The 14,560-nt window shown below is 45.6% G+C and overlaps 1 protein-coding gene across 5 annotated transcripts in view; it reads right to left on the bottom strand.

The window, feature by feature from the left end:
• Positions 1-14,560, bottom strand: part of LOC139266024 (AP-2 complex subunit mu) — a 63,976-nt gene that overhangs the window by 25,352 nt on the left and 24,064 nt on the right. For all 5 annotated transcript variants that reach the window (XM_070883790.1, XM_070883793.1, XM_070883795.1 and 2 more), the window contains exons 3-4: positions 9,453-9,718; positions 8,757-8,839 (exon numbers count right to left, since the gene is read on the bottom strand). In XM_070883790.1, coding sequence (XP_070739891.1) covers positions 8,757-8,839; positions 9,453-9,718 — 349 coding nt within the window. The remainder of the gene's footprint in view (positions 1-8,756; positions 8,840-9,452; positions 9,719-14,560) is intronic.

Below are 14,560 nucleotides of genomic sequence, written 5' to 3'. Positions count from 1 at the left end.
AGGCGGATACACTTCCCGCACACGTAGTCGTCAGGGACATCGGAAGTGTCCCCGACTTCCCGCATAGTACAGGAGGAGCATAACACGTGTCCGAGCTCTCCTATGACTTAACCCTTAGATAAACTTAAATTGGCACAACAATGCTAAAGGTTACTTACTGATATCGAAAAGAAAAAGAAAAACTACTTACCAATCACCAGCCAATCACTTACACCTTTGGTTGTGACGTCACCTTTCGATTTCTTTCTACTTTTTTGCCTTCCTGCTGCAGCTGCACCAGCTGGCCTCTCAGACGACGCTCGAACTCCCGACGCTGCTCCCCGACTGATGGGCCTCTTGTAGGCCTCCTCGACGTCCCGCTCCGCCTCCCGACTCCCTGCTGGGCCTCCTCTCCGACATTAGGCCTCCTGTCGGCCTCAATGTCCCGCTCCGCCTCCTGACTTCCTGCTGGGCCTCCTCTCCGATGTTAGGCCTCTTGTAGGCCTCCCCAACGTCCCGCTCCACCTCCAGACTCCCTGCTGGGCCTCCTGTAGGCTTCCTCGATGTCCCGCTCCGCCTCCCGACTTCCTGCTGGGCCTCCTGTAGGCTTCCTCGATGTCCCGCTCTGCCTCCCGACTTCCTGCTGGGCCTCCTGTAGGCTTCCTCGATGTTCCGCTTTGCCTTCAGACTTCCTGCTGGGCCTCCTGTAGGCTTACTCGATGTCCCGCTCCGCCTCACGACTCCCTGCTGGGCCTCCTCTGACATTGGGCCTCTTGTCGGCCCCCTCGATGACGCTTTCCAGCTCTTGATCCGTAGCCCTGTAGGTCACAGCACTTCAAGTGCACATTCAAGTATCTTTTAAATGTAATAAAAACAGAAATTGCTGGAAATCTCAGCGTGTCAGGCAGCATCTGTGGAGAGAAAGCGGAGTTAGCGTTTCGGGTCGACGACCCTTCGTCAGAACTGGTGTGCGTTCGGAAAGAACACAAGCTCGAGTAACAGCACCTCATCTTTCGTTTCTGCACTTTACAGCCTTCTGGGCTCAACATCGAGTTCAACAATTTCAGAGCGCAACCGCTGCCAATCTTTGCCTGCATGGCCCCCCACCCCATTTCTTTTTTTTCTCCTGCTCTCTAATGGCAGCTGGTCATTATTCCGCCATTCACACCCTATATTGGCTAATGTTTTACTAACTCCTGGCATTACCATTTCAATTCGGTCCATCATCCAGTTTGTCTCTCTAATCTCTCCTGCCTTCCACCCTATCACAGACCTTCTCTCTTTTGTTTTTTCTTCCCCTCACCCTTTCAGTGCTTGTTAAGAATCTGTTCTTTCCAACACTCTCCAGTTCTGACGAAGGGTTGTCGACCCGAAACGTTAACTCTGTTTCCTCTCCACAGATGCTGCCTGACCCGCTGAAATTTCCAACATTTTCTGTTTTTATTCCAGATTCCAGCATCCGCAGTATTTTGCTTTTGTATTTTTTTTTTAATAAATGTGATGAGGGTTTCAGCCTCTACCACTCTTTCAGGCAGTGGGTTCCACCCCTCTAGGTGGTGAAGAGATTACCCCTCATATCTCCTCTAAACCTTCCCCCAATTACTTTAAATCTATGCCTCCTGGTTGTTGACCCATCTGCCAAGGGAAACAGGTCCTTCCTACCCACTCCATCCAGGCCCCTCATAACTTTATACACCTCAATCAGGTCTCCCCTCAGCCTCCTTTGTTCCAAAGAAAACAGACCCAGCATCTCCAATCTTGCCTCATAGCCAAAATTCTCCAGTCCAGGCAACATTCTTGTAAATCTCCTCTGCACCCTTTCCAATGCAATCACATCCTTCCTGTAATGTGGTGACCAGAACTGCACACAGTACTCTAGCTGCGGCCTAATCAGTGTTTTATACAGTTCAAACATAACATCCTTTGCTCTTATATTCCATGCCTCGACTAAGAAAGGCAAGTATTCCATATGCCTTCTTAACCACCTTATCTACCTGGCCTGATATCTTCAGGGATCGGTGGACCTGCACTCCAAGGTCTCTTAGTTCCTCTACACTTTTCAGTGTCGTACCATTTAATGTATATTCCCTTGCCTGGTTAGACCTCCCCAAATGCATTAACTCACACTTATCTGGATTGAATTCCATTTGCCACTGTTCTGTCCACCTGACCGGTTTATTGATATCTTCCTGCAGTCTACAGCTTTCTTCTTCATTATCAACCACACCGACGATTTTAGTGTCATGTGCAAACTTCTTAATCCTGTTGTTGACAAATAATGGCCATTTCCCTCCCAAGCACGCTACACTTGCCACACCTCATGCCTCAAATTACAGATATGATGCATCCCAAACTCTTATTTTCTGAATGAAATCTCTATGATTTGCATTTGAATGACTCAGTACTAACTGCTTACACCATCTCCCTCGGAAGCCTGTTCCATAGACTGACCACTCGCTCACTGAATTGTCGTTTCCAGAGCAGTGTCTACTATAACACCCATTCTGGCATTGCAGTAAAGTCAGACACTCTCCCCAAAATTCAGACTATCAGGAAAATTCCTGCCTTATGGGCTGAGCAGTTTTGTTTATTTTCACCTCAGGCACCACTGGCCCCAAAGATACCACCACAGAAATAAAGCTAAGCAAATATAAGGAATGGTTTTATAACTTCACATAAACCGGGATGAGTTCCTACGAGACGAATTTAAGGAGCTAGGAGCTAAATTAAAAAGTAGGACCTCAAAAGTAGTAAGTTCGGGATTGCCAGTGCCACGTGCTAGTCAGAGTAGGAATCGCAGGATAGCGCAGATAAATACGTGGCTTGAGCAGTGCTGCAGCAGGGAGGGATTCAAATTCCTGGGGCATTGGAACCAGTTCTGGGGGAAGTGGGACCAGTACAAACCGGACAGTCTGCACCTAGGTAGGACCGGAACCAATGTCCTAGGGGGAGTGTTTGCTAGTGCTGTTGGGGAGGAGTTAAACTAATATGGCAGGGGGATGGGAACCAATGCAGAGGGAAACAAAATGGGGACAGAAGCAAAAGACAGAAAGGAGATGAGTAAAAGTGGAGGGCAGAGAAACCCAAGGCAAAAAACAAAAAGGGCCACTGTACAGCAAAATTCTAAAGGGTCAAAGTGCAATAAAAAGGCAAGCCTGAAAGCTCGATGCCTCAATGCGAGGAGTATTCGGAACCCTGGAGAGGACTCTGAGCTAGTTGGAGTGGGTGAGAGCTCAGATGAACAGGACCCCAAGAAAGAATGCAAAAGGCAGGAGGCAACAGAGCAGAGTAGCACTGGGATAAGTGTAAACCACAAGGTGATAGGAAGGGACAATATGTATGAATATAAAGGGGCTGCAGGAGGGGTCAAAACTAAAAATCATGGTTTAAAAACTAGTATTAAAACACTCTACCTAAACGCACGCAGCATTCTAAATAAAGTAAATGAGTTGACGGCACAAATCATTACAAATGGGTATGATTTGGTGGCCATTACAGAAATGTGGTTGCAGGGTGGCCAAGACTGGGAATTAAATATACAGGGGTATCTGACAATTCGGAAGGATAGACAAGAAGGGAAAGGAGGTGGGGTAGCTCTGTTAATAAAGGATGATATCAGGGCAGTTGTGAGATGATATTGGCTCTAATTAACAAAATGTTGAATCATTGTGGGTGGAGCTTAGAGATAGTAAGGGGAAAAAGTCACTGGTGGGCGTAGTTTATAGGCCCCCAAATAATAACTTCACGGTGGGGTGGACAATAATCAAGGAAATAATGGAGGCATGTGAAAAAGTAACAGCAGTAATCATGGGGGACTTTAAGCTACATATCGATTGGTCAAATCAAATTGCACGGAGTAGCCTGGAGGAGGAATTCATAGAATGCATACGGGATTGTTTTTTTTTAAGAAGAGTATGTGACAGAACCTACAAGGGAGCAAGCTATCTTAGATCTGGTCCTGTGTAATGAGTCAGGAATAATAAATGATCTCCCAGTAAAAGATCCTCTCGGAATGAGTGATCACAGTATGGTTGAATTTGTAATACAGATTGAGGGTGAGGAAGTAGTGTCTCAAACAAGCATACTATGCTTAAACAAAGGGGACTACAGTGGGATAAGGGCAGAGTTAGCTAAAGTAGACTGGGAACACAGACTAAACGGTGGCACAATTGAGGAACAGTGGAGGACTTTTAAGGAGCTCTTTCATAGTGCTCAACAAAAATATATTCCAGTGAAAAAGGGCGGTAAGAGAAGGGATAACCAGCCATGGATAACCAAGGAAATAAAGGAGAGTATCAAATTAAAAACCAATGCGTATAATAAGGTGGCCAAGGTTAGTGGGAAACTAGAAGACTGGGAAAATTTTAAACGACAGCAAAGAATGACGAAGAAAGCAATAAAGGAAAGAAAGATAGATTACGAAAGTAAACTTGCGCAAAACATAAAAACAGATAGTAAAAGTTTTTATCAATATATAAAATGGACTAAATAAATGTTGGTCCCTTAGAAGATGAGAAGGGGGATTTAATAATGGGAAATGTGGAAATGGCCGAGACCTTAAACAATTATTTTGCTTCGGTCTTCACAGTGGAAGACACAAAAACCATGCCAAAAATTGCTGGTCACAGGAATGTGGGAAGGGAGAACCTTGAGATAATCACCATCACTAGGGGGGTAGTGCTGGACAGGCTAATGGGACTCTAGGTGCACAAGTCCCCTGGTCCTGATGAAATGCATCCCAGGGTATTAAAAGAGATGGCAGAAGCTATAGCAGATGCATTCGTTATAATCGACCAAAATTCTCTGGACTCTGGGGAGGTACCAGCGGATTGGAAAGCAGCTAATGTAACGCCTCTGTTTAAAAAAGGGGGCAGACAAAAGGCAGGTAACTATAGGCCGGTTAGTTTAACATCTGTAGTGGGGAAAATGCTTGAAGCTATCATTAAGGAAGAAATAGCAAGACATCTAGATAGGAATAGTGCAATCAAGCAGACGCAACATGGATTCATGAAGGGGAAATCATGTTTAACTAATTTACTGGAATTCTTTGAGGATATAACAAGCACGGTGGATAGAGGTGTACCGATGGATGTGGTGTATTTAGATTTCTAAAAGGCATTCGATAAGGTGCCACACAAAAGGTTACTGCAGAAGATAAAGGTACGCGGAGTCAGTGGAAATGTATTAGCATGGATCGAGAACTGGCTGGCTAACAGAAAGCAGAGAGTCGGGATAAATGGGTCCTTTTCGGGTTGGAAATCGGTGGTTAATGCTGTGCCACAGGGATCGGTGCTGGGACCACAACTGTTTACAATATACATAGATGACCTGGAAGAGGGGACAGAGTGTAGTGTAACAAAATTTGCAGATGACACAAAGATTAGTGGGAAAGCAGGTTGTGTAGAGGACACAGAGAGGCTGCAAAGAGATTTAGATAGGTTAAGCGAATGGACTAAGGTTTGGCAGATGGAATACAATGTCGGGAAATGTGAGGTCAACCACCTTGGGTAAAAAAAAAACAGTAAAAGGGAATATTATTTGAATGGGGAGAAATTACAAAATGCTGCGGTGCAGAGGGACCTGGGGGTCCTTGTGCATGAAACTCTTTTTGAGTTTATCTGTGAACAAAAAAGACATTAAACCATGCCACCCGCCCTGGATGACACAGCAGACATTTACAAGGCCCCTTTTTTTTTGTTTTTCTTTTTTTGGTTTTTTTTTGGGCACTAAAATCACAATTTTTCCCCAGTGCCCCCTATAAAAGGGAAGGGGGACACTAAAAGCACCAGCAATTAAATCAAATTAAACTTTAAAACGTAAAATCAAATTAAAATTTGGTTGCCGGGTGTGATGATGCACTCCAGTCCCTCCGGTGCCCACCTCAAACAAATGAGTTTGCAATTTAAAACACTGAATGTCAGGAGTGGGATCCCAAAAAGTTAGTTTGCAGGTGCAGCAGGTAATCAGGAAGGTGAATGGAATGTTGGCCTTCATTGCGAGAGGGATGGAGTACAAAAGCAGGGAGGTCCTGCTGCAACTGTACAGGGTATTGGTGAGGCCGCGCCTGGAGTACTGCGTGCAGTTTTGGTCACCTTACTTAAGGAAGGATATACTAGCCTTGGAGGGGGTACAGAGACGATTCACTAGGCTGATTCCGGAGATGAGGGGGTTACCTTATGATGATAGATTGAGTAGACTGGGTCTTTACTCGTTGGAGTTCAGAAGGATGAGGGGTGATCTTATAGAAACATTTAAAATAATGAAAGGGATAGACAAGATAGAGGCAGAGAGGTTGTTTCCACTGGTCGGGGAGACTAGAACTAGGGGACACAGCCTCAAAATACGGGGGAGCCTATTTAAAACCGAGTTGAGAAGGAATTTCTTCTCCCAGAGGGTTGTGAATCTGTGGAATTCTCTGCCCAAGGAAGCAGTTGAGGCTAGCTCATTGAATGTATTCAAATCACAGATAGATAGATTTTTAACCAATCAGGGAATTAAGGGTTACGGGGAACGGGCGGGTAAGTGGAGCTGAGTCCACGGCCAGATCAGCCATGATCTTTTTGAATGGCGGAGCAGGCTTGAGGGGCTAGATGGCCTACTCCTGTTCCTAATTCTTATGTAAACCCAATCTACTTTAAGAAAATAACTATTTTAAACCTAAAATTGCCAATTCCCCTCAGACTACTGTCCCCTTTGTTTGATTTTTCCATTCCAACCACACCATTTTTCAACTTGGTGTCCCCCTGAAAAAAAAAGCATTTACAGAATGCATTTGCCCTGTTCCATTATCCACGATTCTCCCATCCGCACTTAAGTGGAACAAGTTTAAAAACAAATCTTTTGTTCTTAATTGGCAGAAAACGATCTATAAAGATGAATTTTTTCAGCCAATCAAAAGCCTGAACTTGGAAGATGGCTGCCGAAGGGGTTCAATCATCAATAAGCCCACAGACACGCAGGTGGATTCAATGTCGACACACAAATGGTCAGTGAAAGGTTGCTTCCTCTCCAAAGCCCCCACCCAGCCTCTTACACCTAAAGAAAACACTAATTTCAGTGGAATCTTGTAACCTAGATATTATCTCATTGAAACATACAAGATTCCGAGGGGGATTGACAGGCTAGATGCTGAGAGCTTGTTTCACCTAGCTGGAGAGTCGAGAACTCGGGGTCAGTCTCAGGATAAAGGGTCGGGTATTTAAGACTGAGATGAGAGGGTTGCGAATCTTTGGAATTCTATACCTCAAAGGCTTGCGGATGCAGAATTGTTCAGTATATTCAAGGCTGAGATGGATGATGGATAGATTTTTGGAATCTAGGGGAATCCAGGGATATGGCGGTCGGGCGGGAAAGTGGACTTGAGGTTGAAGATCAGCTGTGAACTTATTGAATGACGGAGAAGGGTTCAAGAACTGTATGGCCCACTCCTGCTCCTAATTCTTCAGTTCTTGTATATAAATAATCCTCAACTAACACATCCTGCTTTCAATCGAGCACATTCCTCTCTAATTAAAGAATAATTGAAGCATATAAACTTAGTATATAAAATTGGTATATGGTGTTCTTTTTTGTTGCGGGGGGGGGGGGGGGGGGGGGATGAGGCTATTGGATCCTGAGGGCATCACACCCGATCCTAGTCCCCTCTTCATCCGGCCTCTGTGCTCACTGTTCAGCAGAACTCACTGATTGCATAGCAGGAAGCCTGGATGATTTCCACCCCCCACCCCCTCAAAAGGTGAAGTGGCGAGGGAGGGAAGTTCAAACCAACATTAAGCAATAAATTGGGGTGGATGCAAAAATGTTGGCTGCAGAAAAAAAAAATACATCTCCAAGCTCTCCACATTATACTGAGCGACTTCCTGCTGAGTCAGGCGGCACACTTCTTTGCGCTAGCACGAGGCAGCAAGCACAGGACGCATCCTGCACCACCTGCTCAGGTCCACCAGCAACAAATAATCCCATCTGCACCAGCCAGCCTCTCCAACAGGAACTGTTATCAGCAGTACTGGCACCCAGCCCTGCCTCAGGTTTCCTGGAAGGCTGTTATTACACTACTTTACTGCTGGGAATACAATCACGGGACGCTCTGCAGAGGACCATGATTCATCAGGAAGTGGGGACTGTGTAAAGAATGAATTTCAGCACAACACCCGTTGTCAACAGAAGCCATTTTCATTTCTCACTCAGCGTAAAAGAAAAACACTGCATTTTTTTTTAAATAAGGAAAGAGTTATATCCAAATAAGCTGCTCGAGTGGCTGTAACATACTAGCACTGGGGTGGGATGGGGATTGAATTATCCAGGGATCCTGCTATACAGACAGTGACTCCCACTGAAAAGTGAGAGATGCCAAATGAACACAGGGCCAGGATCAGGTGTGATGCCCTCACAGTCAAATAGCCTCACACCTGGTGTTACAAGTGATGAACAGCGACTTGGGTGAGGGTGGTCTATGTCACAGAGCGGCAGCCCAGCAAGAGTTCTTCTGGAGAGATGGGAAGAAAACTCAAGCTAAAAACATTCCCTTAAATTCTTCCTCAATCCCAGTGGGATCCAACAGGCTTAGTAGGATTAAAGCGATGTCCTTTTGGATTGGGTGGGGATGCACTGTTTTCCCTGAAAGCTGATTTATAATTAACTCTTGGGTTGAAATATAGTCATCCTTTAATTAGTTGCAAATTACAGCATTGTCATTCTAGCCAAAATGACAATTAACTCTGTGCCAATAGCTTTGAAGATTGGAGGAGTTATCTTCAAACTGGCTCGGTGCTGCTTACCTGACTTTTGATTCCTTGCTGGGTAATGAACGTTTTCAGTGCTCCAGTCTCAGAATTCTGTGGATAGCCAAAATCCAGGATTTCTGTGCAAAAAAAACCTCTTTCAACTATAATCCTCAGCGATCTTAAGTATGAAGAGCAGGAACATAAGAATTTATAGACTTAGGAATAGAACACGTCATTCCAATACAGTAACCAAAGCCAAACTCCTTTTTAAAAAAAATAAAGAGGAAAATGAGTTTCCCCTTGAACCAGATTGATTTCAGTTAGCTTCCGTATTACTGCCACCAGTATCCTGGCCACAGGGTCACTCTTCGGGTGTGAGTTCAGTGAGAAGCAGTGGGCTGTGCAACCTTCGTGTCTCGACCTGGTATTGACACACCGACTGCCAACTCAGCAAAGGCCAAGAGTTGACCCTGGGACCGACTCCACTGCACATTCCCTTTACTAACAGATCCACTGAGGTTCATGCAACCCCACGGCACAGACTGGTGAGTATCTCAGTGGCATGCTTGCAGCACTTTTGAATATTGTGATTTCACAATCCGTGTAAAATCATTAATATCCAAAAGACAGCTGGAAAATATAACAAACCATGCAATTGATTGTGCTGCCACCCCTGCCCACACTCATGCCGCCCGCAGCTTGCTACCACATCCTGCACTCATGCCTTCCACCCCTGCAGCTGGAACTTACCGTCCAGTAGCTCATAGATAAGGACAAAGTTGTTCTTGATGTTTTCCTCGCTGATCTTTCCAAAGTACGATGTCATGACATCACACATTTTGTACAGGAACTCAAAGACCATGGCTGCGTTGACATTCTGCTTGGTGACGGCAGCCAGCCAGATATTGGAACGCTTAACGTGGAAGAAGCTGGTGCGTGCGATGTTGGTCACAGGAGACCGCACTTGCTGCCTTGCATGGATGACATTGACGCGGAAGGCATCCACTGCGTTCCGTCTAAAAACAAAAGAAATGCAACCGATCAAGTCACTGCAGACAAGTCTTCATTTAAATCCTGGCTTACAGTTAATTCCATTGAGACGAGAAACTTTAGGACCCCAGTGTTGTCTCTCAGCTTTTGCACTGCAATAAGCTATAGGAAATATTGTACTTAATATAAGTTTCTTCTGCGATGTCCGTAATCAATCAACCTCAAATTACTCCGACCTAAAGTGGCAGAGTTGTAGCCAGTACCTCACCCTAATTATATAACTCTCAGTACTGTCTGCAGACACAGCCCATACGTGGACATGGGACAAAGATTTGATACAGTCACCATCATATTTCAGTGAAATCCAAGCGACAATTCTACATTTATTCAATATTTACACAAGAACACAAGAAATAGGAGCAGGAGTAGGCCATTTGACCCCTCAAGCCTGCTCCGCCATTTAATAAGATCTTGGCTGATCTGATCATGGATTCAGTTCCACTTCCCTGCCTTCTCCTCATTACCCTTTATTCCCTTATTGCTCAAAAATCTGTCCATCTCCACTTACGTTTCAACACAGGATTCAACTCCTTTCCATAACGTGTTGCAATTCTCAGTTTCTACTAATAGAGGCTGCCAGCTAGCAATGCCATATTCTTGTGGTAGAGTCAGATACTCCACCACATTTACTCCTTAATTTTTTCTAAGTGAAGATATCTACCTTATCCTACCTACCTCTGTACTATACAGCACCTAGAAACGGGCAGATGGTAGGTGTACGACAACAGCTCTCTCAACCTACCCGCCTTCAAAATGGCAGCCCTGGAGTGCTATATCTATCTAATTCGACATAGATGATGTGCTGTTATTTCCCACCAGAATCCAAAATAAAAAGGAGACAAACACCACACCTCCAACTGGAGCCAGTATCTGACTTATGGGATCACAAGCAAAAGATATTCCCTTCTTTCCCAGTTAGCCTCCAATGGGTCCCACAATCACTACTAGTGGCCCTCGTAAGTTAAAAAGGGGTGGTTTTGCATGTCTGCTTGACTGTGGCTCCTGCATCAATGCAAAAGCACCTTTAAGAGTGCTTTACCCCTTTAACCAGGGGGCATAATCTTAGAACAAGGGACCACCCATTTAAAACTGAGACGAGGAGGAATTTCTGTGGAATTCGCTGCCTCAGAGAGTTGCAGAAGCTGGGTCATTGAATAAATTTAAGACAGAGAGACAGTTTCTTAACCAATAAGGGAATAAGGGGTTATGGGGAGCGGGCAAGGAAGTGGACCTGACCCCATGATCGGATCAGCCATGATCGTATTAAATGGCAGAGCAGGCTCGAGGGGCCGTATGGCCTACTTCTGCTCCTATTTCTTATGTTAAGATCTACATAGAAACATAGAAACATAGAAAATAGGTGCAGGAGCAGGCCATTCAGCCCTTCTAGCCTGCACCGCCATTCAATGAGTTCATGGCTGAACATGAAACTTCAGTACCCCCTTCCTGCTTTCTCGCCATAACCCTTGATCCCCCGAGTAGTAAGGACTTCATCTAACTCCCTTTTGAATATATTTAGTGAATTGGCCTCAACTACTTTCTGTGGTAGAGAATTCCACAGGTTCACCACTCTCTGGGTGAAGAAGTTTCTCCTCATCTCGGTCCTAAATGGCTTACCCCTTATCCTCAGACTGTGACCCCTGGTTCTGGACTTCCCCAACATTGGGAACATTCTTTCTGCATCTAACCTGTCTAAACCCGTCAGAATTTTAAACGTTTCTATGAGGTCCCCTCTCATTCTTCTGAACTCCAGTGAATACAATCCCAATTGATCCAATCTTTCTTGATAGGTCAGTCCCGCCATCCCGGGAATCAGTCTGGTGAACCTTCGCTGCACTCCCTCAATAGCAAGAATGTCCTTCCTCAAGTTAGGAGACCAAAACTGTACACAATACTCCAGGTGTGGCCTCACCAAGGCCCTGTACAACTGTAGCAACACCTCCCTGCCCCTGTATTCAAATCCCCTCGCTATGAAGGCCAACATGCCATTTGCTTTCTTAACCGCCTGCTGTACCTGCATGCCAACCTTCAATGACTGATGTACCATGACACCCAGGTCTCGTTGCACCTTCCCTTTTCCTAATCTGTCACCATTCAGATAATAGTCTGTCTCTCTGTTTTTACCACCAAAGTGGATAACCTCACATTTATCCACATTATACTTCATCTGCCATGCATTTGCCCACTCACCTAACCAAGTCACTCTGCAGCCTAATAGCATCCTCCTCGCAGCTCACACTGCCACCCAACTTAGTATCATCCGCAAATTTGGAGATACTGCATTTAATCCCCTCGTCTAAATCATTAATGTACAATGTAAACAGCTGGGGCCCCAGCACAGAACCTTGCGGCACTCCACGTGGGAAGTGCGGTCAATTCTGGAACAAAACAGCGAAGATAAGCAAACCCAACTGCATTAAATGGGATTCTTTTCCACAGGGATTAGTTGTAGAGCTGAGTGCATCTTTGAAGGGAAAGGTAGGAAATGGAGGATGACACCATGAGAGCGGGGCAGTGAAATTAGTTTTAGACTGGTCACCAAAGAGGTTCTGGAGTCCATGCAACACAAACAGCACCATTGCAATGTCAGTTTAGCTGCAAACAAATTCATTACTCAAATGTGAAGAGTACATTTTTGTAAAAACACGGTCATGCAATACACAAGAACTGAAGTTAAAAACAATATTCTTGCAGTTTTACTTAAATCATCAAACCATGCAGTTCTATGGATCTGGAACGCCAGATGAAAACTGGACAGCCAGACCTGAGAGAGACCAGGAAAACACAGCTATTGGCAAGGTAACAGTTTACAAACAGCAGTGGATGGATGAAGTGTCCTCTGAGGGCGAGACTCACTCCTTTCTAGCGTGCAGCAACAGGCAGATATGAATCTCAGTGCACTAATACTGAACCTGCTCTATTAACAAGGGTCCCTCAAAATGGCAACACTGGACCTAAAAAAAAAAAATCAGTGCCCTGCCCTGCAATTGATCCTTACGATACACACGTCTGGTACAGGAGGGAGGACACTAAGTCACTGGATAGGATAGTATTCAGGAGCAGGAACCCTAGCTTTCTTTGCTTTCCTCCAACCCGGGGTGGGGGTAAGATCAATCATGGCAATGAATTACCACTCCAGCTCAGACCAGTGAAGTGCGGGTGTACAAGGCACGAGAACCAACAAGAGTATCCTTGCAAACTTTCCGTTGAGTTTATATTGTCCTTATGCAGCCGACAACAACCATCATCATAGGCAGTCCCTCGAACGAGGATGAATTGCTTCTATGAGAGTTTACAGATGTTTCGATGAAGGACCCGATGTTCCAGTCCTGAACTCCAGTTGAGGGGTTGGAAGATGCCTGTGCGTGAATTTTTTTTAACGTGTGGTGACCGTTGCACATCAACTACCAAACGAGCGTGACAGAGCTAGGTCTTTATCCAGTGGCAAGGGTTAACCATAGAAACATAGGTATGAGGTGCAGGAGCAGGCCATTCGACTCTTCAAGCCTGCACCATCATTCAATAAGATCATGGCTGATCATTCAACCTCAGTACCCCTTTTCTGCTTTCTCTCCATACCCCTTTGGCCGTAATGGCCATATCTAACTCTCTTTTGAATATATCTAACGAACTGGCCTCAACAACTACCTGCGGTAGAGAATTCCACAGGTTAACCACTCTGAGTGAAGAAGTTTCTCCTCATCGCGGTCCTAAATGGCTTACCCTTTATTCTTAGACTGTGACCCCTGGTTCTGGAACTCCCCAGCAACGGGAACATTCTTCCTGCCTCTAACCTGTCCAATCCTGTCAGAATTTTATATCTTTCTATGAGATCCCCTCTCATTCTTCTAAACTCCAGTGGATACAAGCCCAGATAATCCAGTCTGTCCTCATATGTCAGTCCTGCCATCCCGGGAATCAATCTGGTGAACCTTCGCAGTACTCCCTCAATAGCAAGAACGTCCTTCCTTAGATTAGGAGACCAAAACTGAACACAATATTCTAGGTGTGGCCTCACCAAGGCTCTGTACAACTGCAGTAAGACTTCCCTGCTCCTATACTCAAATCCTCTAGCCATGAAGGCCAGCATGCCATTTGCCTTCTTCACCACCTGCTGTACCTGCATGCCAACCTTTAATGACTGATGTACCATGACACCCAGGTCTCGTTGCACCTCCCCTTTTCCTAATCTGTCACCATTCAGATAATATTGTCTTCCTGTTTTTGCCACCAAAGTGGATAACCTCACATTTATCCACATTATACTGCATCTGCCATGCATTTGCCCACTCACTTTCTGCAGGACGACTGGAGACCTGCTCTGTTGCATAGACCTAGTGTGCACACATATCGCCGTTTGGGCAGGTCAGTGCTGCCCCTGGGTTCTCGGCTCCTCTGGGCCCCGTACCCTCATTCGCCACACCTCCGCCACGATGTTCCAGGGCCCGGCACTCCAGCTCTATTTATAGCCCCGACCTATGGTGGCGTTCTCACACAGGTTGGGGTGGCTCACGATGTTCCAGGGCCCGGCACTCCAGCTCTATTTATAGCCCCGACCTATGGTGGCGTTCTCACACAGGTTGGGGCGGCTCACGGTGTTCCAGGGCCCGGCGCTCCAGCTCTATTTATAGCACCGACCTGAGGTGGTGTTCTCAGGTCAGGGTGGCCTACGACAACAACCAGGCTAAACTCAGTGGATTTTGTTTCAGTACCACCTGTTAGAAGACCACCCCAACCCCCCACCCCTATTGCCTTTGCTGGGTTCCCTAAACACTGCTGGTTTTCCTGGGCCCAATAAGCACCCTGTA

This window comes from Pristiophorus japonicus, chromosome 6 (genome assembly GCF_044704955.1).
Source record: "Pristiophorus japonicus isolate sPriJap1 chromosome 6, sPriJap1.hap1, whole genome shotgun sequence".
NCBI classification, from domain to species: Eukaryota; Metazoa; Chordata; class Chondrichthyes; family Pristiophoridae; genus Pristiophorus; species Pristiophorus japonicus.
Note: the sequence above shows the minus strand (reverse complement) of the source record. Positions and strands in the feature narration are given on the sequence as shown.